Source organism: Miniopterus schreibersii (assembly GCF_964146895.1).
Source record: "Miniopterus schreibersii genome assembly, chromosome: 10".
NCBI classification, from domain to species: Eukaryota; Metazoa; Chordata; class Mammalia; order Chiroptera; family Miniopteridae; genus Miniopterus; species Miniopterus schreibersii.
Window position 1 is genome coordinate 74,935,146 of NC_138110.1, and position 22,768 is coordinate 74,957,913.

The window sequence follows — 22,768 nt, forward strand, 5'->3', positions numbered from 1 at the left end:
GGCAGCTGCCCGCCCCACCCCCGCCCCGTTCCGAGCCAGGGGCTTACTCGGGTCTGGACCTGGGGGCTGTGAAATGACCTTACAGGACAAAGGCTGCAGTGGGCGCTGGGGCAAAACTCCAGATTGAGGCAGCGAGGCCTTGGTGGGAAGCAGAGGTCTTTCCTCCCCATGGATGGGTTTTTCTGCCGCTGACACCCACAGACCCCAGCAAGGGTGCTGACAGAAGGTGGGGCTTTACATTTTTCCCTTTTCTTTTTTCAAAAACAGGCTCATTATACATCCCTCAGAGCCAAATGAGTGAGAAACACGATCCAATCCTTGCTTGGAGCCTGGCTGGTGTGGCTCAGTGGCTGAGCATCGACCCATGAACCAGGAGGTCACAGTCTGACTCCCAGCCAGGGCACATGTGGGGGTTGTGGGCTCGATCCCCAGTAGGGGGCGTGCAGGAGGCAGCCGATCCATGACGCTCATCACTGACGCTTCTATCTCCCTCTCCATCTCCCTTCCTCTCTCTAAAATCAATAAAAACATAAAAAAACCACTAATAATAATAAAAAAATCCTTGCTTGGGGTCTGTTACCCTAAAGCTCTGTGTGACGGGAAGTATTTCTAAGGCCCTGGCCGTGGTCCTGTCTGGGCAGTGGGCAGGAGAGCACAAGGGCAGGGCCTTTGGAGGCAGATGGACACTGCAGGGTGCCCGCTCGTCTGGCACCTGAGCGGGGCCTCGGAAGCTTCCCGGCCTACAGAGCTTTCCCGGGCCAGGACCCTGCACTTCTAGGAACACCTGCCTGCCCGCGACAGGAGGGTCACCGTCAGGACGGGAGTGCCTCCAGGACGCTCGGGAAAACCTCTCCCCTGTTAGTGGGCATCAGGCACCAGGTGGAAAAACAGTCACTGAGGTAAAACTTCTGGGCAAAAGACCCCAGGGAAAGCCAATTTCCATGATGATGAAATTTGTGAGTAAAACCATACATTCTAGCATAAGAACTGGCAAAATCAAGGCAGAGAAAATTCCTCAATCTGACAGTTGTTTTGCCGGCCCCTCTGTGAATCAGCTTGGGTTTATCAATGAGAGGAAAGAACTTGGGGTGCAGAAACCAGCCGTCCTGCGCCCCTCCCTGAAAGCCTGGAACTCCTCCAGCTGCCCTGCCCACAGCACCCTCACCAGCACCCACAGGGGAGCGGCTACATCTCTGTTGGTGGCTTTTCCTTTTCTTCCTTTGAAGCCCGAGGTTCCTGAGGTTTCGGGGCGAGGCAACACTGCCTCAGTCCTGTGTGCAACACTCCCGTGGGGTGGTCTCTCACATCACAGTCCATTCCCGGGGAGGCTTGCTGAGGGCACCAGGGCCACAGCCACGTTTCCGGAGTCTCTGGGTCTGGAGGTTTCTGGGTGGGGGTGGGGGGGAGTCGCGACCATCTCCTCCCTGCCAAGAGGTGCTGTGAGGTAGGCGCTCAGGCTGGCGGCCAGGGCCCTGCAAAGCAAGCAGAGAGAGGCCGAGTCACGGCACCCGGCGAGACCCTGCGGGCACAGATGCGAGGGAGGGGGTCTGCAGAGGGAGGGGATCTGCAGAGGGAGGGGGTCTGCAGAGGGAGGGGGTCTGCAGAGGGAGAGGGTCTGCAGAGGGAGGGGGTCTGCAGAGGGAGGGGGTCTGCAGAGGGAGGGGGTCTGCAGAGGGAGGGGATCTGCAGAGGGAGGGGGTCTGCAGAGGGAGGGGGTCTGCAGAGGGAGGGGGTCTGCAGAGGGAGGGGGTCTGCAGAGGGAGGGGATCTGCAGAGGGAGAGGGTCTGCAGAGGGAGGGGATCTGCAGAGGGAGGGGGTCTGCAGAGGGAGGGGGTCTGCAGAGGGAGGGGATCTGCAGAGGGAGGGGGTCTGCAGAGGGAGGGGGTCTGCAGAGGGAGGGGATCTGCAGAGGGAGGGGGTCTGCAGAGGGAGGGGATCTGCAGAGGGAGGGGTCTGCAGAGGGAGGGGGTCTGCAGAGGGAGGGGGTCTGCAGAGGGAGGGGATCTGCAGAGGGAGGGGGTCTGCAGAGGGAGGGGATCTGCAGAGGGAGAGGGTCTGCAGAGGGAGAGGGTCTGCAGAGGAAGAGGGTCTGCAGAGGGAGGGGGTCTGCAGAGGAAGAGGGTCTGCAGAGGGAGGGGGCCTGCAGAGGGAGGGGGTCTGCAGAGGGAGGGGGTCTGCAGAGGGAGGGGGTCTGCAGAGGGAGGGGGTCTGCAGTGCGGGAGAAACGGATCCACATCCCCAGGAAGGGCTCTGACGCCTTCCTGGGGCTCTGAGTGCTGGGATGTTTGTTGAATGAACGAACAAATGAATGTCCTTCCTCCTAGGCTTTGCTCTGGACTTTCCTGCCACAGAAAACCACGAATCTTTCTGAAATGAGCTCAGCCTCACTGTCCAACCCACAGTAAAAAATGGAGAGAAAGGGCATCTGATTACAGTAAAGGGAGGAGGGACCGATGCAGTGGCACCGCCCAGAGTCAATGAATCAAATACAACTTCATGGCGAGTTCTGTGGTTCCCTGTCTGTTATTATTTATGTGTATTTACATATTAATATTTTACACAAGTTACAACTCAATTATTCCCCAAAGGGTCTGAGATGAGAGGTCAGGACCCAATTGCTTGTCTGAATGAGTCCCGATGAGCATCCTGTTACCAGGCACAGGAGGGAAATGGGTAAAACTGAAGGCTGGCGGCTGATGGCTCCCCTCCCAGGGCTGCGGGGGAGCTCGGGGAACACAGGAATGCCTGCTGCAATACCCGGCCGGTGTTGCCCGCCACGCTGGGCCCCTGGGGCAGTTCTGCGAGAGGATCGTTTCATCACCCTCTTCCCCTCACCCTCTATTTTTAAACCCTGCTGTACCACACCCCAGGCTTCTGGAACAATACTCAAAAGCAGGCTTTCTACACTCCTCCCGCGATGCTTCATTCCCGGGGGTTTGGCCTTTGCAGTTTTTATTATTAGCATTTGAAATTAACTTACGTAAGTTACCTTACTCACAGACAGCATGCTTTTCCATTTTCTGACCTTACCTTACTGTTTCTAGGAAGGGCCTCTGAAATCAGTGCTTTGCAAACATGCTTGGACCCGAGGAGACAACCTTCCAGGTGTGTCCTGAGACTCAACTCCAAGCCCCTCACCAGGACTTCCTCCTCTCTTCTGCTCCCCAGGAGGTAGGACAGACAGGACACAGCCTGGGCCTCTTTCCTATGTTCATCTTTAAGAACAGGCTGCTTTTGACAAAGACAATACAGCTATACCGTCATCTATGACAGAGATGGTGCTGTCAACAGGCATCTCTTTGTCCCCTTGTAGCAGGACATGGGCACTAGCATTTAATACGGGGGGGGGGGACGACACGATGACAAACAAACCTGATTTCACCCCAGATAACATTCCACTTTGAATTACCTTCACTTCAAATTGCCTAATAATTCACATTATCAACTGGGAACCATCCCACTATTGTAATCAGATCAATTGGGAGAGGGAAGCAAATAAAAAAAAAAAAAGCAAGTGAATGAAAGAGAAAGTGATGTTCAAAGACAGGACATTCAGGAAAGGGAAAGTATCTAACCCCTCCACGGCCACCCAGGGAGGGCAGCAGGTGACCAGCGAGCCAACTGAAGGGCTGCTGGGCTCTGCAGCAAAGCGGCCTTCACACCTCTGTCTGAAAGCAGGGGCCCCAACCATGAGGGCAGAGGGCAGGCCACCCCAAGCTGGAGGCAGCACCACAGCGCCCCCACATTCTCTGGTCCCCAGCTTTGTGTCAGCACATCCTCAGCCTGCAATGGCTCCTGCTGTGCTCACCACATCCCGGCTGATGGGGCGGCGACAGCTGTGGGATTATCAGGTGGCTGCAAAGGAGATGATTCTACGCACTGGGCCTCCCACTCCTGCTGGAAGCTGTGGGGTCTGTTCAAAAGACACTGGAGCCCCACTCGCAGCTTTTGTGTCAAAAGCAGGAGGACACCCATGGATATGGTGGTCCCGTGATGGAGGGGACTATACGGCCCTGCTCTGCCTGGCCCAACACGAGCAGCTGAGTTTTGTGGCTCTTGTTGCCTCTAGAACCTGCGGGGAGTGAGCCCAGCTTTAAGCAGCTCTGGGCCTGGGCCGGAGCCCTGGCGGAGGGAAAAGGAAGGGCAGCTGGGTGGAGGGTCTGCTCGCTGCAGCAGTGCCGCTCCTGTGGCCCGCAGGCGTGACGGCCCTGCCTGGTGCAGGAGACCGTGTTTTGGATAAACCAAAAAATCTGAACCAGAACTTCCAACTTCCGTAGTTACCGAGACAGTGGTGGTGTCCGTGGCCTGCGCTCCACTGTGGGCAATGCTGCTAATGAAGGACAGCTTGCTCACTGATGTTCCCCATACCATTGCTGTCGCCACCCTCACCCTCACCCTCATCACCTGGTCCCTCCCACTGTCGGCCCAGGCTCTGGATCCATGATGGGGCGGCTGTCTGTCAGTGCACAGGGAAGGGCCTGCACCCTAGACCAAGGCAGGGAGCAGAGGCCCACAGAGGAGGTCACACCTGCCTCGGCCGGCCTGCCCTCTGGGTCTTAAACCTCACGATCCCCTGGTTCTCCACCCTCTGTGCTCCCCCAGCTTTTGTCTGCTCTTCCTCCCCAGCTGTTCCATTCATCAGCCCCTGGACAACCTGCCTTCCCAGGGAGAGGCCTTGGAGGCGCCCATTAAGGCAAGCGGTCAAAGGCCGGCCCAGCGCGGCTGTCTTATCGGCCCATCTCGAGTCCTGCTCCTCTCTGCCTCGGCAACAAAAAAGGAGGCGGCTCGGGGTCCACCGGCTCCCCAGGCTCCCAACACAATAGGGCGGCAACAAAGACATTTTCCAGGATGGCAGGTGTTGGTGTCGGATTCCGCCCAGAGTGCAGGAGCAGAAGAAAGGCGAGGCTGGGGTTCCCGGGCAGTACAGACATGCAGGGGCAGGACCGGCAGGGCCCCTGGGGAGGACAGCAGGGAGCAGGAGGGACAGGAGGGCAAGTTTCAGCGAGGTGTTAGCCGTGGAAGGAGGCCTGTTAGTGAGTTTACACACCCGTCCCCAGGAGCGGGGTGGCTGGGCAAACCCGCTGAAGTGTCAGTCTTACCTTGCGCAAATATTGCAGTGGGACCTTTACGTATTTTAATCTGAAGGGAAAGAACATAAAATCAGATGAATTCAGCCCGGCACACCCATGGCCCAATTTGACAATGGACAGTGCTAATAACATTTATTCCTGCGCTGCCCAGGTGTTTTCGCAGTCTTAGATCACCAGGAACTGAAAATTCACTTAAAATTCTACTTGGCAGGACAGAATCCTAGCTGCTGTCCCACTTGCACACGCAGAAGGAAGGAGACATTAGCATTCCCAGGATGTATAAAGCAGATGCTACGGGGAGCCCTACAGGCGCTGGGCAGCGCTCACCACTGTAGCCTTTTCCCTGCTGCCCAACATTTCCTGAACGATCTGCTCTAAAATACAGTCAAAGGTAAAAGTTTTCAAGATAAGTATTTGGAATTCTATGGATGACCTAAAAAATAATCCATACCCTCGAAGTGTGCAAGTTTACATGTCTCCAAGTTTCATTTTCCATGTTTCCGAGTTGTCCACAATGTGTTAATTCAGCACCAGTGTCACCTGTGATGTGACAGTCCCCAGGGAGGAGGCACAGGGATGCTGTGCGAGGGCGGCTGGGGAACGGGACTCTGCAGCGGTGACAGGGGCCACACGCTCGCCCTCACTTACGGAGCAGGAGGATCTCAGCAGCCTGTCTAACCGCAGAGAGGACCTGAGCGTCCCGTACTTAGACAGGTTTTCTCAATCACCCCATCGTCTTACTTCCTATGTGGATGTTTTCCTTAGCAAACGCAGCCTCTTTCTGCAGGCAGCCACTGCTCCTCGCCCCGAACCCCCAAATGCTCCTGAATTCAGTGCCACGGGGCCACCATCAAATCCAGACAAAGGACATTTATCAGTGACACAGACTGCTGGCTATCTACGTGGCTGCATTTGTAAACTTGAACTATCTGCTGACCCCGCCTGCCGAGGTTGGCACAGTGACCAGGGCCTGTCTCTGAGATGGTAGTTCAGTGACCAGGGCCTGTCTCTGTGCCACTGGAACAACCACTGACAAACTTTTAAGTGCGGTTCTCTGAAGAAACCTGGACCTTGATGAAGCTATATTTTCTAACCTATTGATGCAAATTTACTGCCTCACCAAAAAGTCATTCAGGGTTAGGAATTTCAGGATAAATGACTGGTCATGGGTGACCCAGTAACATTCCCTGCCCTACTTGATTTCCAACTGCTGTTAACTGCACCTTCTCACCACATCGATTGGGCTCTAGGGGCCTAAGAAGTTCTTGGGAGGTGTTAATTGCCGTAACAGACTAGAATGTTTTCCATGGGTCCTTAGATAATGTGATTAGATTTCCAATCCTCCCCACCTCCACAATGCACTGTGCTGTGGGGCCTGCTTCCCCTCCTGGAAGATGCAAGCATAGAGCCTCTCTGCATGTATCTTCCTTGAGTTGAGGTAGCTCGGCTTTTCAAGGCGCTACGCCATGGGCCCTCTCCAGTGTGAGCAAAGGGGGTCATGAAGGGCTCCTCGGTCTCTCCCCTGCAGCCCCCTCAACCCTGGTTATGCTGGGCCTAGAGGCACCCGATTGGTAGAAACCAAGAAAACAGATGGCGCAGCTAACAATGGAGGTTCTTTGTAATTGCTGATGAGAAGTGGTTTGTGCCTCTCCCCAGTACGTCCCCAGACGCAGCCTGGTGTGGAGTGCTGGACCAAACAGAATGTCTCAATAACTGCCAATCCACGGGTACGTTAAGGAGATGCAAAGACAGACAGTTGGGGGCTGCCTTAATTATTCCATGGGGCTCAAATGTCACTTGCCCTTGACACACAGGCGGTGCTACCGAAGGGTGGGGGCCTGTATTGGGAACATAGGAATTGGCTGTCAGCTTCCTGATACGTCCCTGAGGGTGAGTGTGAGGTACCAACTGACCTGAGCAGGGCTGGAAGGCACCAGGAGAGAGCACTGTGCTTGGAGATGAGGGATGGAAGGAGAACAGGTGAGTGATGCTTGGGGACGTAGGGGAGAGACATAAAGCACAGTTACTGCACCCTTTCATCCCTGGATATCTACATGCCAGGCACTGTTCTAGGCTCTGAGCTGCGGAGTGAAGAAAGCAGAGGGAGCCCTGACTCTGGCTGGGGGGGGGGGGGGAATGGAGTCACAGCATGCATGCCAATGGGGCATGTCCCCTGCTGGGAGGCAAAAATATCTCACTATGTGCACAAAGCCCAGAAATAAGTACAATAAACAAACAGATATATAGTATTTCTGTGGTGTTTCAGGGAAGGGGAAAAATTAGGAAATAAAAATGTTTCAGAGCCTCCATAGTGAGGGAATAATGAAACACGGCTGAGACACTAGATTTCGGGGTTAATATGGGTCTTTATGGCAGGATTTTCATGTACGTTAGTGGTGCTGGGAATCGGGAGTTGGCCCTGCTCACGTCTGAGTGCAGTGGAGCAACAGCCCTCTGAGGAGAGCTCTCAAGTGAAACTCAGAAGCCCACAGGCCACCCAGGGGCTCAGACAAAGAGCAGGAGCCCGGAGAATCAAAGTCATTTTTAAACAAAGAGTTCTTACTTCTTTGGGCTTGTGTGACTTCTCTGATACTCTGGATATCAACAAGGATTTAAAAGGACAGGAAATAATCACCTTGGTTGTAGATTTTCTGTGTTCCATACAGCTCTGCCTCGTGGAGGCTTTTCAGGAGCTGCTGGGTCTTTTTGTGGCACGTTTTCTTGGGCTGGACTCACTGGGACAGCAAAAGGGCAAGGATTTGAATGGAGCCTCTCATCTCGGAGGCAAGGCTGCCATCCAGGACGGCCACCCGGGATGAGCTGGGCAGGGTCAGACGAGAGTGGCTGCCTCTCTCTGGGTCCTTGTTACTGAACAGTCAGTGTGGAAAATGATTAACTGGCTCAAGATAATGAGGGAAGGGAGTGATTCTGAGAGCTGGCATGGATGAGGGAGAGAAACAGTGGACCCGGGTTCCAGCTTCAGGCGAGTGCTAAATATCCTCCCAGCAGGAAGGCGGACAGAGCGACGATCAGAGAGCTGTTGGGTTATTCAGACCCCTTGGAATGGCCCTGAGGAAGGGAACAGGTGCAGCGTGGATGGGGTAAGCCTACACACTCAACCCAACACTGGCAGCCCAAGATCAGTGGGAATTAGCCAGCCTAATTAACATTTCCAAATGGCCCGAGGATGCCTTCCAGTATTTCCAACCCAGCAGCAGTGGCTGTGTCCTGGCCCTGGCCCGGGGCTCGGCTTCCTCTGTTTGGTCATTGGTCTTGGCCATCAACTTTGGTTCTGAAGCAGAAAGCAAGCTGGACCGAAAGGCGGGCAGGCGGAGAGAGTATATTATGTGCCTCCGCGTGCATCAGCACCTGTGCGGTTAGGGACTCAGCAAGCGGGTGGATCGCTCATGAAAACACTTTCCTGACACTCTTCTTTCCCCCTTCTGCAACTATAATGCGCTCTTACAAATACATGACTAAGATTAAGTAAATTATAAATTTAAAATTAATATCTTGGGCCCGGCCAGCGTGGCTCAGTGGTTGAGCGTTGACCTATGAACCAGGAGGTCACTGCTCAATTCCAGATCAGGGCACAATCCGGGGTTTCGGGCTTGATCCTCGGTCGGGGGCGTGCAGGAGGCAGCCGAGCAATGACTCTCTCATCATTGATGTTTCTCTCTCTCTCCCTTCCTCTCCCTCTGAAATCAATAAAAACATATTTAAAATTAGTATCTTGGTGTCAACTTTCTTGACCGGCTCTTGTGGAGAAAGAGGTCACCAGACCCCCTCGCCATCTCACAGGACACGAACACCACGATGGCAGTTACATCCAGCCAGAGCGGCGGCTGTTCATTTTACCAGATGTAATTCACATCTCAAAATGGAAAAACACCACAAAACGTTTAGAGCAGCCACATCCATACAGCTAGAAAATGGAAACAACCTACATACATATCCATCAACTGATGAACGACCAAAATGCGGTCTACCCTCACAGTAGACGATTATTTGGCAATAAAGAGACGTGAAATGCTGACACAGGCTGTAACACGGATGAGCCTTGAGAACACGCCGAGTGAAAGGAGCCAGTGACCAAAGACATGTGAAGTGTCTGGAACAGGCAGGGCCGGGGAGCAAATAGACTTAGGTGGCTGAGGGTCGGGGGCGGGGCAGGGAGAACGACGGGTGACGACTAGTAGGCTTGTTTTTGTTTCTTAGAAGGGACAGAAATGTTCTAAAGTTGGGTTGTGGCAAGGGTTGCACGACCTTGTGAATGGACTAAAAACTGAACTGTACCCTTCAAATGGATGAACTGTGAATTCTCTCTCTCATGCTGTTTTTATAAGGGGGAAATAAAACAGAAGGCAGTCTGGACAGCTACGGCCACTACTTTTCCCAAAGTGACACAACAGAAGTGGCTCCGAGTCCTCGGGGGAAATACCCACAGTCCCCCACGAACACCAGGGAGGAAGGGGGATGGCGCGGCCACGAGGTTTAGCAGCTGCCCCCAGCAGCTCTCCTCCTGCGCAAAGCAAAGCAAATGGGGCCAGCCCTCAGGTGACACACTACCTCGACCTTCAAGGTCGTCTCTCAGGTTTACTCTAACTTGACTTCATCTGTCTGTAAAATCCGGGAGGTAGGATTAGTGTGACTTGCCCCAGGACACACTGGGATTCTGTGTGCAGCGCAGGAGTGTATTTCAAACTCCCAATAATCAATAGCTGGAGAAAATGTAGCAGTTGGCGTTTGTGGTCACTCGTGGGAGCAGGGTGAGCACATGTCTGAGGAAACATTAAAGCTGCGACGGAACCGCTGGACAGTTTCCCCGAAAAAGCTGTCCTGTTGTCCTCTGGCACGCAGGAAGCTATTGTGGTCCACAGCGAAGGTGTTTTCTATGTGTGAATTCTCCCTGTGCTGCTCCATTTGCATTCTCACATAGGAGATACTCTGGTCAACTTCCACTCAAGTTTTTCAGGGATTTATGCCGAAGTGGGTGTGCCTTCGTCACATGTCCTATAAAGTCGTCTTCTCTGCCTTTGGGGAGGAACATTTCGCCTTTGCCACAGAAGAAGAGCTTGCCCACCCCCGTTGGTCATTTCTGTGTGTTCCCCACCAGCAGGGTCCTTTCAGAGTGGGGCACAGTGCGTCTTGTTTGGGGGCAGGGCCTTAAGCGCTTGAGCCCTGGCCTTGACATGACCAGCCACTTGGCAATGAGGAAAAACCAACCCTCCTCAGTTCGAAACTGCCCGAGATAAATCCTGCTCTACCGGGGCAGACTGAGGGCACAGGGCAATAAGGTTGAAAATCTCCGTAATGTTCAAATATTGTTCTAGAGACCGTTTTATAAGAGTGAAACAGTGCCCAGGAACCTCACTCTCCTAGCCTCACTCTTCTGGATAACTGTGAGCCACTTAAGCCTCTTCAAACAATGCTCTGTCCCAGAGAGACTCCTCTACCACGATTCTTCATGCCAGCTCACGGGCTCAAGACCACCAAGTGCTGGCATGAGTCCGGAGGGGCTTCAGGGGGTGGGGGTATGTGTCTGCCTTCTCCTTCTCACCTTCTCCCTCCCATCACGCAATTCTCCCCCACAAAGAGCTGGTGTCACTGTGCTCCCTTTACCGTGAGTCCAGGTCAGGGCTGCCTCCTGTGGCGCTGGACTGCGGGGGCATCGCCAGACCTCTCCAGTGGCCCCACAGAATGCTCAGGGAAAACATCTGTGGGATGGCCACACATTCACTCATTAGTCAAAGGTGCCAGCTGAATGCCGGGGGATCGGAACACAAGGGGGACTGCAGCATTGCCTAACTAGTCTTCCTCCCACCCCTCCTCTAGTCTAACCTCCCCACGGAAGCCCAGCCAGAGTGATCTTTGAAAACAAGAATTCTTAGGATGTCACTCACTGCCTACCACCCTCCGCAGCTGGCCATCTCACTAGAACAACAGCTTCCCCTTGGCCCACAAGGCGGCTCCGCCTTCCCGGGTCCTCTTCACCCCCTTGCTCTCTCTGTCCTACCCACCCTGGGCTCAAGAGCTCTGCCCCTCGGGGGTTTATGTGGTGATCTGAGGAGTGAAGCTGCGGTTCCCATCTACTTAAGCTGCAGCAAAGGTGCATGTGTGTGTCCCAGGACCCCAGCTGGACCTGAGTTTCAATATCTAAATATGGCTCCTGGCAGTCACCAGCTTTGGGCAATTGGTAAAGAGCAGAGTCAGTCTCATGGCCCAGGGAGTCCCACCTCTGGCTTCTTTTCATCTCTGTGTTGATCCCTTCCCTCTGGGACTCTTGCCTCTGATGATCTTGGGTCAGCTAACACCTCCTAGTAAGGAGCCTGGCTGCAGAGGGCACACCCCGAGATGTCAGGGAGGGCTCTGGCGTTAATTGGAGTCGGGCTGTTTCTCTAGCTACTTCTCTGAGCCCTAGGGATGCAGCCAGGGAGCAGGGTTTCCCTAACTACCACGCACGGGCCCACGCCGCCCACGCAGTCTCCCAAACATACTTCAGCAGCGAGGGCAGGGCAGCCCGCACGTCCTGGCTCTGCGCGGTTAGGGCTGGGGGAGCAGAACCTCGCAGTGAGTCCTGGAAGACCGCAGAGGCTTCCCTGCATCAGGCAACCTCTCCAGCGTCAGGCAACTTCTCCAGCGTGAGGCAACCTCTCCAGCGTCAGACAACCTCTCCAGCATCAGGCAACCTCTCCAACATCAGGCAACCTCTCCAACATCAGGCAACCTCTCCAACATCAGGCAACCTCTCCAACATCAGGCAACTTCTCTAGCATCAGGCAACTTCTCCAGCGTCAGGCAACTTCTCCAGCGTGAGGCAACCTCTCCAGCATCAGGCAACCTCTCCAACATCAGGTAACTTCTCTAGCATCAGGCAACCTCTCCAGCCTCAGGCAACTTCTCCAGCGTGAGGCAACCTCTCCAGCGTCAGGCAACCTCTCCAGCATCAGGCAACCTCTCCAGCGTCAGGCAACCTCTCCAGCGTCAGGCAACCTCTCCAGCATCAGGCAACCTCTCCAGCGTCAGGCAACCTCTCCAGCGTCAGGCAACCTCTCCAGCGTCAGGCAACCTCTCCAGCGTCAGGCAACCTCTCCAGCGTCAGGCAACCTCTCCAGTGTCAGGCAACCTCGCAGATCAGACGGGCCGGCTCGCGGGCAGAGGGGTGCTGGGTGACAGTATCGACCCCGGGTCCCAGGGCGGGTAACGGTGAGCGCTGTGGTGCAGGTAGGTGGAACATGTCCTCTGTGTGCCTGGGATTTTATGGTCTGTTCTGGAAGTGGTGGAAAAGCAGGCTTCTGCCTATTTTTCTTGGCATTCTTCACGGTGCCGCTCGTGGGTTCCTCAGGACTGAGAAAGGAACTTTGCCCGTGTCAATGCTGTAAACACTTCAGGTATCTTGTATAACAAAGTTGACTGGCATGTTTCCCATTTTTAAGGGACTTCTTTCAGCCTTCTGAGGACGTTAAAGGCTAATGGGGAAAAAGAACCAGCTTTTTTCTTTATTATGCTGCTTAGAGGTTTAAGTTCCTGGTTATAAAGAATATAAACTAGTCTTTCTTCTTCGGTCAGCCGACCTAACTGCCCCATTTGGCCTCTGCTTTGCTCTGGTTTCTGCTAAACAGAAAATCAAGCGAAGCCATCGAGTCTTCCCGGAACCCGCCGCCGGGCGGTGCGTTCCGCCGACTAGAGCGGGAAGGACGGGCCACAGCACCGGTCCCCGGGAGTGTGGACCTGGGTCAGATGCTCCAGGTTCTTCTGAAACAAATTCTCAAGGTCATTTCAAATAAGCTTTAATTAGGAGTCATTTCCAAAAACTGTCTCGGAGAAAAATTCTTAGTACCTGCCGGCCATCTCTTGGCAACTGCTGAAGTGTCCCCGGAGCCGTAATTAGCAGTGAGGCGCTTAAAACCCTGCAAGGACCGAGGAACCAGAGCGAAACCAACGGAGCGATTCACAGAAAAAGCAGCGTCCTCACTTCTTCCAAAGGAACAGATTAAATGTAATGTCAGCACTTCAGACTGAGTCCTCTCAGGTCCTTTCTGGTTCTGGAAACCTGTGAAGACCCCCGACCTCTGCAAGGCCCTGGGGGAGGTGTGTCCCCCACTGGCTCTGAAAGGAGCCCTTCCTTCCTCCCTTCTCTTCCGACATTCAGGAGCCTTTACACCCTTCTTGTCTGGGGCCTTCCAGGTCTCAGGCGTCTTAATTCACAGACAATATGAGACAGTTAAAGCCCGATGGGCAGGGTGCGTAGGAGAACATCTATCACACTTAGGCAAGTTCTCATCACCTCCCAGGCTCACAAGGCAGACGGCACGGCCCAACTCAGGGAGATGTCAGCCCAACTGCAAGCCACTGGCTGGCTGTTTTTCCCTTTTGACTCCCTCTTTTTAACATGTGGTTACGGTTTGGAGCTAACTAATCGGGGCTTATTAATCATTAGTCATTTTTGGTGGTTTGCGAGTACCTGCTTTTCCCTAACGAGCCTCGAAGCTCCAGCAGGAAGGCAAGGCAGAGCACAAGGTCTCTGGAGCCCTTAAAAGGCCTGACAGTGCCCTCCTTGGTGGCAGCTGCCAAGGGGAAGGGAGGGGAGGGCCGATTCAGAGACGGTGACATGTGACAGGGAGTGCCAGTTTTCTATCAGATTCAGTGGGACAAGTGTCTCATCTTTCTCTTCCCTCTTCCAAAGACGATGCTGAGGAGAGTAAAATAGTTTTAAGAGGAAAAAGGGAAGAGTAAGCACAAGGCAAAATGTGGTGCTAAACAGGGCAACTGAGAATTCTCTTTAAAACCCTCGGTAACATTTACGAAGGCGTCCCGAACCCAGTGCCAGTTACTCAAACGGCATCGCCCAGCCTGTGGCTTAACCAGGCTTCCTCCACGGCAGCTTTGACCACATGGCTTATCACTAGTCCACTTTCACTAGGAGGCCAGGAAGGGACGGGGACAGGTGGGTCACAATGACAGGGGTTTGTTCTGCATCTTGCATCAGGCCCAACACACGTCTGTGGTTTGGAGACACACCTGTACGGCTTAAAGCAACGGCTTGACTGCCTTCTGTCTGCATTTCTATTCCACTCCTTCTGCTTATGTTGTAAGAAAGAAATGATATACATCATTCTCTAAGGGATGTGCAGTCTATTTAGATGGAAGAAACACACTCACAGGACAAAGACTTGCACAGGCTAAGAAAAATGAAGATATAAGTAAGTAATGACAAGTGAGGATGGCACTAACGCGAGGACCCAAACATAACCGGGAGGCTTTGATTCAGTTCTGCTTGCATATTAAAACGCCCTCAGGAGTTTTTAAAAGAAGGTCCCCAGGGCCAGACCACAGCCCAGACCAGGAAATCTAAATGTCTGGTGTAGAGTCGCAGCACCCAGATTCCTCCGGCTTCGCAGGTGATCATGCGCTGCTGCAGCCAAGCAATGGGATTGTGGGTGGTTCAAAACGCCTATGGTGCTTCACTGTATTTTCAAGAATGCATTTTAAGTTTTTAAAAAATGTCACATGCAAAGGGGGTCAGGACTGAGCCAGTTATGGGGAGAAAGATTTGGGCTGGGGCTGGGAGGCCTTACTGGGGTGGGAGGAACATGCATGCAGGGCGGTCCGTTGTTTGCAGGGTGTGTGGCTGCACTTGCTCAGCTGCAGACAACCTGAGGGCGTGGAGGGGGCAGCCTCAGTTCCTGAGCGGACAGTGCCATGAGAGAACTTGCACTGAAAGGTAACTTCTGGATTACCTGAATGAAGTTCTGAGCTTCAGCCCTGGTCTTTGACTGGTATTAATATGCCAGCAGCCGTGGCTCTGACTTATGGGACTGTCCCACGGGGTGGGTATGGAGCCAGCATTTTCACGTGTCCTGGCCCTTGCTTGCGCCTCTCCGACTAGGAGACAGGCTGCTAAGAGATAGACCTACTGTCTTCTGATAGTTTCTGTGAACTTAATATAATGATTTTGTTGCAGAAAAAAATTTACAAGACCTCACCTTTTCTGTGAGGTAGGTGAGTATAACAAACCTCTCTAAGAGGGCACCTGTGCAATTTCTGAGCTTGAACAATGAAAATTTGAAGCTTTGTACAATAGAAGCAGAGGAAGCAGAGTCCTAAAACCAACTTAGACTAATCTGCTTTAAGCTCCAAAAATGACCTACATTAAAAGTGGCAGAATCTGATGGTGCCTAGTGAGGAGTTTTCTCCCACTTGTTCCTAGATCCTGGAGCCTCTGCAATCTAGCCTATCATGAAGGAGGAAGTGTTTCTGAGCATGTCTTGGAGAAATCACATGTTGTTTTTATGTAGGGCTAACAAATAAACAAAGATCTGTGCTCCCTCTGCTGGCTCCCTATAGCAAAATTAAAGTAGAAAGGACCACAAACAGTGCTGGTATCTTTAGCAAACAGTCAGGACTTGTATATGGGAAGAACCACTCCTTTTTCTTGGCTTTAGACGTTCTTTGAGAAAAATCCATCTTGATCACCTTCTGACCAAAGCACTTGGAAATTCTTAAAGTAAGATGTTAAGTCAGACATACCTATAGTCCTCAATTATCAAATTGTCAGCTGTATCTGTAACAGTAACTTGGGGATCATTTATCAACAGACACAAGTGGATTCCTCTCAGATTTTAAGGCCCAGACATAATCTTTAAAGCAGTTCTAGGAAAAGAAAAAATCTCTTAAGTCCAAGTTAACGTTTATTTTTCCTCATTTCGGTTTAGCTTCCAAAAAGTAAAGCTTTGCACTATTTATATCCTTTCTGATAACGTCAAGCATCAGACTTGATTTTCCAAGTCATTAGCATGCAGAAGAATGACCTCATGGTGAACAGATGCACTTGGCTGTGAGCTGCAGCGATTACCTCAGTCCCTCCCAGCAGCGAGGGGCCCATTCCAGTTAACCCTTTAGAGGCCTCCCTGCTGGCCCCCCTTCCTTGGAAGCGTGCTTGGAAACACAAACTTAGTCTCTCACCCCAATGTGTGTGTGTGCGTGAAATGCACATATATACATGCATCAAACATATACACACACACACACGTGTGGACATATATACACAAACACACACTCATGCGTGTGTGTTAACTGCAACCAATATTTTCACACTGGCTACCACTTACCACTTAGAAATTGCTGGCCAATAAGGAAGGAATCAAAAGGAATGCAAATGACAGGGCTAAGTGAAAAAGCTCAAATCCCGATTATGCCGTGGGCATTGCTAAAACTAGTGGGCGGTGGAATATATATATATATATATATATATACACACACATATATACATATATATATATATATATATATATATATATATATATATGAGGTGTGTGGCATTTTAAAATAACATTTTTGGACTGGGAAAATAGGTTTTTTTTAAAAAACATCTTTTTAAAAAAAAATGAGCCCCCACCTATGAGCCAAACGACAAAAGGCCCTGCATCCATCGCATCTGCGGTTGACGGTGAATCATGAGCAGAGGCTCGCACTTGGCCGCCGTGACCGTCTATGCTGCCCTGAGTGACAAGCAAGGGCACTGGGGCAGGGAGAGCGAGGAGCGGGCACGTCCTGACAGAGGCCTCCTGGCACAGGCGCCTCCCCCTTAGCCCACCTCTTACTTACAGCTTGGACTTAAAAGCCGACACCAGGGCCCTTCCCTCTAGACACGGGGCTGCTGGGGCTGCAAAGCCAGTGCGGAATGAGCAGCGTTCGGGTGACTCTCCCTCCGTGCTCACAGCAAAGCCCTGGCGGCAAGGACGCGGGGAGCCCGCGCCCCTCCTCGGGCTGCGCGTGTCCAGGTGAGCGGGGCCCGGCCCGGCTGCCCCGAGCTGCAGCCGCTCGCTTTCTGGCTCGCTCAGGGTCAGTTTCTCCAGCTGGCCGGCTGCTCAGGGGCGCAGACATCACACCCCGATTTCTCAGTTTAAGCTGCTCGGCGCATCTGGGTTTGACTGCACTTGTCCCAAGATAATAAAAAGCACCGTGAATAACTGGAAAGTGTTTCCATCTGTAGAAGTGGTAACAGAAGGGGTAGGGATGCCTCAGAAGCAGAGCCGCCCGGCAGAAGGGGGCGTGGCTCGGAACCGCTCCCCCAACTTCAGCTCAGAGCAGGCGGCCTGCATCCCCCTCAATCACCGGTGGGCACCGCACACAGCGCTGGAACAGGGCCTCAGGCCCAGCCTTAAGCCGCACCCATGGCTTGGTGTGAGAGCGATATAAAGATTTTTACCACTTGGAACCAAATACCCTAAACCCCAAACATCATGAAACGTGATACTGATGTAAAGAACTTGAAAAAGAAAGGCCCAGAATTTGACTTGATATCCCGCCTTTGGTTTCAGGTCCCTTTTGTACCAGTCCCAGTGCCCATACTTCTGAGCTGTCAGAACCTTTACCTGCTAAGTGACTTTGACAAACTGGATGTTCTTGGAGAAGCTTGTCAGCAAACTTCTCCAAACTGCAGGTCCTAAAAACCCCGAATTACTCCTAGAGTCTCACTTAAGATGCTACCTACGCGCTAACTTATTTAAATTGGTTTAAGTAAGCATAAACTTTCGGGGGGAAAATTGAATTTATATAGAGGCTAAAATATACTTAGAAAATAAAGTTCATCAATATTGGTTTCAATACTCAAGAGACTTAAGAAAGTAACAGTTGAATTGGTGAATGTAAACATCTTATTATTTAATTTCTTTAATTTTAAGAAACAAAAGGCTTTCTCAAGAGTTAAAAAAAAAAGCAATGAAGCAGAATGTTATCTTTAAAAAATTAGCTTTGCTATAGATCCTTCATGTGCTTCCACCAAAAATAAGAAACAGTTTTAAACCTCTACCTAGACTGGGTATGAAAGCTTCACTTCCCTTGAAACTGATTGCTGCTGTTGTTTTTTTTGGTTTTAGATAGAATGTTGGCAGAGTGTATAAAAGAATTCAATTCACAGCTGTTCTACTTTTTTAATGTAGGAAACATGAATCAAAGCTTTAAGTTATAAGCTTTTCTCATGTTGTTTAGTATTCCGGTTCAACAAAGATCAATAGAGGCCATCCCTGTGTTCCTTGACGCCTCACCAGGAAGCGGAGGCGTGATTATGTAAATCGCGCGGCTCGCCACCTCGGCCAGCCCGCTTATCTCCCAGGCCTTCTGCCTGCTGCTCCTGGCTCCCGAGCGAGCCCAAGCCTCTCCCTCTTATCTCCCAACAAAGCTGGGAGAGGCAAGGACTGAAGCCAGCGATGTTAAACAATGATGCATGGCTGATTTTATTTGTGAGTGATTTATTTCACTGAATTTAATTTTTCTCCACTTTGTGTGTAAGATATTTGTTAACAAGTCAGAACAGGAGAAGTACGACGGTGCTCAGAGGCAACTGACACAGGTTAGAATCTATTAAGCGCTCCAGCAGTTGTGCCCACAGGAGTGGAAGAAGGGAGCCCTTCATTGAGAATTTCAACATGCACTCACTAAACATCCCACTTACTCTCTGAAAGGCAATTAATCTGTAACTGCATGCGGAAATTTATAAGCAATTCTATTCTTTGAAAAAACACACACACACCCCACAGTAATCATACAATCATTTTAAGTGGCAGTACACATTTCCCCCAAAAATTGTTAATGTAAAAAGAGTAAAGCCTAGAAACAAGAACATTCATGGATACTTTTGAAGTTTTCCATTTGCCTAATGAATGAGAGTGATTGTGAGCCAGTTTCTGAACAGGTTCCACACCAGGTGCTGCTCTGGCCGGCGGCTGGTCCATGTGACACAGGCCACTCCAGAGAGAAAGCTCGCGAGCCGCCCTCCTGTAATGATGGACCCGGGGACGCGGTCCTTCCATCTCTCCCGCATTAATCCCTGACCCGAGTATCTCGAGCATCTCGGCAGCGTAATCCCCATTTAGCATTAGTAGCAACGGCTTCGACTGTGAGGGACTCTCTTTTGATAAGTAGGCACCGACCGGGGCGTCGCTTTTAAACAGCATTATTCCTGGCTCAGCAAGAAACCCACACTCCTGAATGAACCTGCGCACATTACTGAGAAAAGTTCATTAACCTCGCTAGATCTGGGGGTTAACAGGATAGCCGGAGAGAGGGACAGAGGGAACAGCTCGGATACAAAGCAAATTAAAATGAATGTCATCACTCCTTTTGATATTCATTAGCTGATTCAGGGGGAGAAGGCTCTTCTTAAATTTGCAGGCATTTATCTGTGAAAAACAGGTGTACAGCTGCTGCTCGAGTGCGTCTCGAGCACGAGAGGGAAGTATAATGCAGACACTCACCCGCGCCACCGAGGGAGTAGCTGGGAGACGGAGAAAAGACCTGGGCTGCGAAATCCTCGAATGTCATCACTTCGCGGTGGTTCTGAATTATGGCTTCGAGATAGAGAGCTCGTTCTTCGTAGCTGCAGCGGTCGGTTAAGGAAACAAATGCATGTGCAGAACGGGCCCGCATGACAAGGACACAGTTGTTTTACAGAGTTAGGCAACTTTTATGTTTTGCGGGGGGGGAATTACCTTGCAAGTTCATTAACATCTGTCAGAAAATGAAGTGTTAGTCACAATAATAGAATTCTGATTTTGAGACCTAAGTTTCTCTTAGATTTTAACTGCATCCAACACAAGTATCAACAAAAAGTATGTGCACCCACAGTTACAGAATCACATTAAAAGATCCCTGAGATGGAGCCAAACGAACAAAAACAGAGACACTGATGATAGCAGCATCTCTTTCCACTGACCACTGAGGGACAACACTGGATTTTGCCTCCCTAGTTCGCTGATAAAATGTTCTTTTCAGCCCACTGGCAAAATTATTACACAACTAAAGCAAGAGTTAGTGATAAAATGGTGGTGCACACTTCTAAAAAAATAAGCAAATGCATGGCACTGGAAAGAGGGAAGGCCAGGAGGTGTGCTCTGCCGATCTGAGAGCCAAGGTAGGCTATGAGCATTAGAAAATAAGAACTAATAAGTTGTGCACAAGGCAATAATTAAAAAAAACAAAAAAAGACTACTGCCTTTTAATTAAACTGCAGTCTGGAACACACGCATTCAGATGTGTAATCAAAAACCAGTCACCAATAAAACTTACAAGCGTAACACGCTGAAGCAACTTCCCAGCTGTCTTAATAGGACCCCTGCGTGTGGCCGCCTTTCACAGGGCAGAAAGCAAATCTTCCCCTTTTGTGTGTGACTTCTGTTTCCTCGGAAGGTGAATCAGGCGCTTCCAATAACAGGATAACGTCGGAACAATCCGCCTGCGGATGGAGGCGCCGCACATACGACTTTGTGAATTAACACTCGGGGAAGTCGGCATGATGTCTCATTTCCCCTTTCCTCTTCATCAACCCCAGAGTCAAAAGGCGTGTTTCAGTCATTCTGGAAATCATGCTAATTTTCCAGGAACACAGGGAATGCGGATCACCATCAGTTTACTGTGTGTCGCGCCGGAAGAACAAGTGATTCTAGCATTTCCCACTGTACTGCCGAGATGGCCTCTTTAAAAATGTAAGCTGGTAACAGTTATGCCCTTCCGATGAGCTGCTGACGGAGCATGTGTTTTAAAGTAGGAAAATATTTTTCTGCTGCCTTTTGGCAGAGCATGCACAGCGATTTCTCAGTGCAGGCTCTTCCTCCTCTGACTACATTCAGAGGTTTTCACAACACCAGGGACCTGAGGCAGCCCAGGGCTGTGCAGCACAGGACAGCAGCCATGAGTCACACGTGGCTATCTCAGTGTAAGTTAAAATTAAGATAAAGAACAGAAATTCAGTTCCTCTGTCCCACTGGCTGTATTTTAAGCACCCAGGAGCAGACTGTGGCTTGGGTTTCCAACTCGGGGTTACACAGACAGAACACGCCCGTGACCGTGGAGAGCTCTGCTGGGCAGTACTATTCTAGAGTTTCTCTTTAGGCTTTAAAAAGGGAATATGAGATTCAAGATTTCTGATGACTTGTGATCTTTTATACAGATGATCATAACAGTCCCAGGCCTGTAAGCATGAGCCTGGACTGGCTCTTGGATGGCAGGCGGAGCTCCTGGTGACTCACCTTAACTAACGAACAGGCTGCCAAACTTCCTCGGCGACACGCGCCCGCTCAGGCCCAGCTCTGGAGGGACCCGCGGATGCTGTTCATGTCTCATTATGAACACGCTTATTCTGCACAGTGCTTGGCTGTCGCCGTGGCTCGGGCTCCGTGCATGGCCCCAGCAAGCCGCTGGTCTGGGGAACAGCAGGACGTTGGGCCTGAGTGGCCGTCTGGTGAACAGGCTCTCTGACACTAAGCTGGCACGTGCTGGCCCAGCAGGGGCCGAGTGAGGCGTGACAAATTACTCAAAGAGCTAAGCTAAACTTATGGCTGACAACCACCTGAGCCTTCAGACAGCCATGGCCCGCTGTCAACACTCAATTCATGGAGCCTCTTTTCAGCCCCCAGTTTGCTTGTGGGCCTGGGTTAGAGCAGGTGCGTCCCTCTAAAGACCTGTCATGCTCGGCCTGGAATCGTCCTGCTGTTTCCCGCAAGGCCCCACTGCGTCCAACACATCCACATACAGTGCCCGGGACAATGGTGAACGAAACAGAAATGCGAATGCATTTGGCTAAATCTGCTCTCTTGGAAGCGTGTCTGCTACGTAAATCGAGCTCACAGTCAAAACTGCAAAGGGATGCTGTGTGCAATCCCATATAAACTGACCCCAGACAGCAGCCCGTCATCCTCACCCTGCACGACACCATCCGACTGTCATGAGTCCTTGTCAAGGCTGAGAGCAAGGCTAGCACTACAGCTCCGGGGGGTAACATCACGTTGTGAGATTCTCTGATTCAAGGAACAGTGACGGTCTGATTCCTAAAGTGAGGCACCATGGGAGACAGCACTAAAAGGCACTTCCAGAACTGGGAACTAGAGAATCTTTACTTCAGAGAAGGTTCTTGATCTCACCATTTATGCCCCAACTGTCACATGCCGCCCCCCCCACCCCCCAGGCCGGTCCTGGGCTGCTGCAGGAGCCGTAACAGTGCCACAGTGGGTTCTGTCATCTAGACAAACCTCCGTTAGGGGATGGGGTGAGACCAGGTCGTCCAATGCATTTTCACTCGTGGTCCAAGCCAGGTCATGTCAACATCATGACAAAGTGAAAACAAACATCCCTCCGACAACTAGGGCAGCAGTTAGACAGCCAAGGAGCTCGTGGGCGCCAAAAATAATTTCCTTTAGAAGCTTTAAACAACATAGCTCCGGATTGTAACTGAGTCAGTGGAACTGCTAGCAAGGGCAATTAGGAGCAGGATCACCTGACATTTTCTTACCTAGCATCCTTAGGGCTTCCATGCTGGCTGCTTTCTATCAAAAAAAATAAAAGGCATTTGTAACTCAGATATCAAAAGCTTATAAGGATTTTCTCACGTGTAAGACATGTTAAGATGTGAACTAAATGATGAACTCACGCTGGGCAGTGGACAGCCAGTGACCTCTGACTAAAAGCAGGTGGCTAAAGAAGCTCCTGGTCACAAGTCCAACTCCCGTCTCAACACTAACCAATGCTCTTCTATTCTCTTTAAAAGGCCACTGACACGTGTGCAACTTACATTCTATTCTGAATTATTATCTCACTAAAAACCACACATGGTAAAGTACTTTTTTAAACAGCAATTTTCCCCTTAATTACTCAATTCAGAGAACATTCAACTTACTAACTA

The 22,768-nt window shown here is 51.2% G+C and overlaps 1 protein-coding gene across 3 annotated transcripts in view; it reads right to left on the reverse strand.

Moving 5' to 3' along the window:
* Positions 1 to 258: 258 nt before the first annotated feature.
* The window catches only part of RALGAPA2 (Ral GTPase activating protein catalytic subunit alpha 2), a gene marked incomplete at its 3' end in the record, with an annotated part of 223,245 nt that continues 200,735 nt past the window's right edge, over positions 259 to 22,768 (reverse strand). For 2 of the 3 annotated variants that reach the window (XM_081149681.1, XM_081149682.1), the window contains 3 exons: positions 19,350 to 19,471; positions 5,101 to 5,140; positions 259 to 1,472 (listed from right to left, as the gene is read on the reverse strand). In XM_081149681.1, coding sequence (XP_081005807.1) covers positions 5,136 to 5,140; positions 19,350 to 19,471 — 127 coding nt within the window. Of the gene's footprint in view, positions 1,473 to 5,100; positions 5,141 to 19,254; positions 19,472 to 22,768 lie in introns of those variants that run through there. The other variant, XM_081149680.1, reaches the window with a different exon arrangement.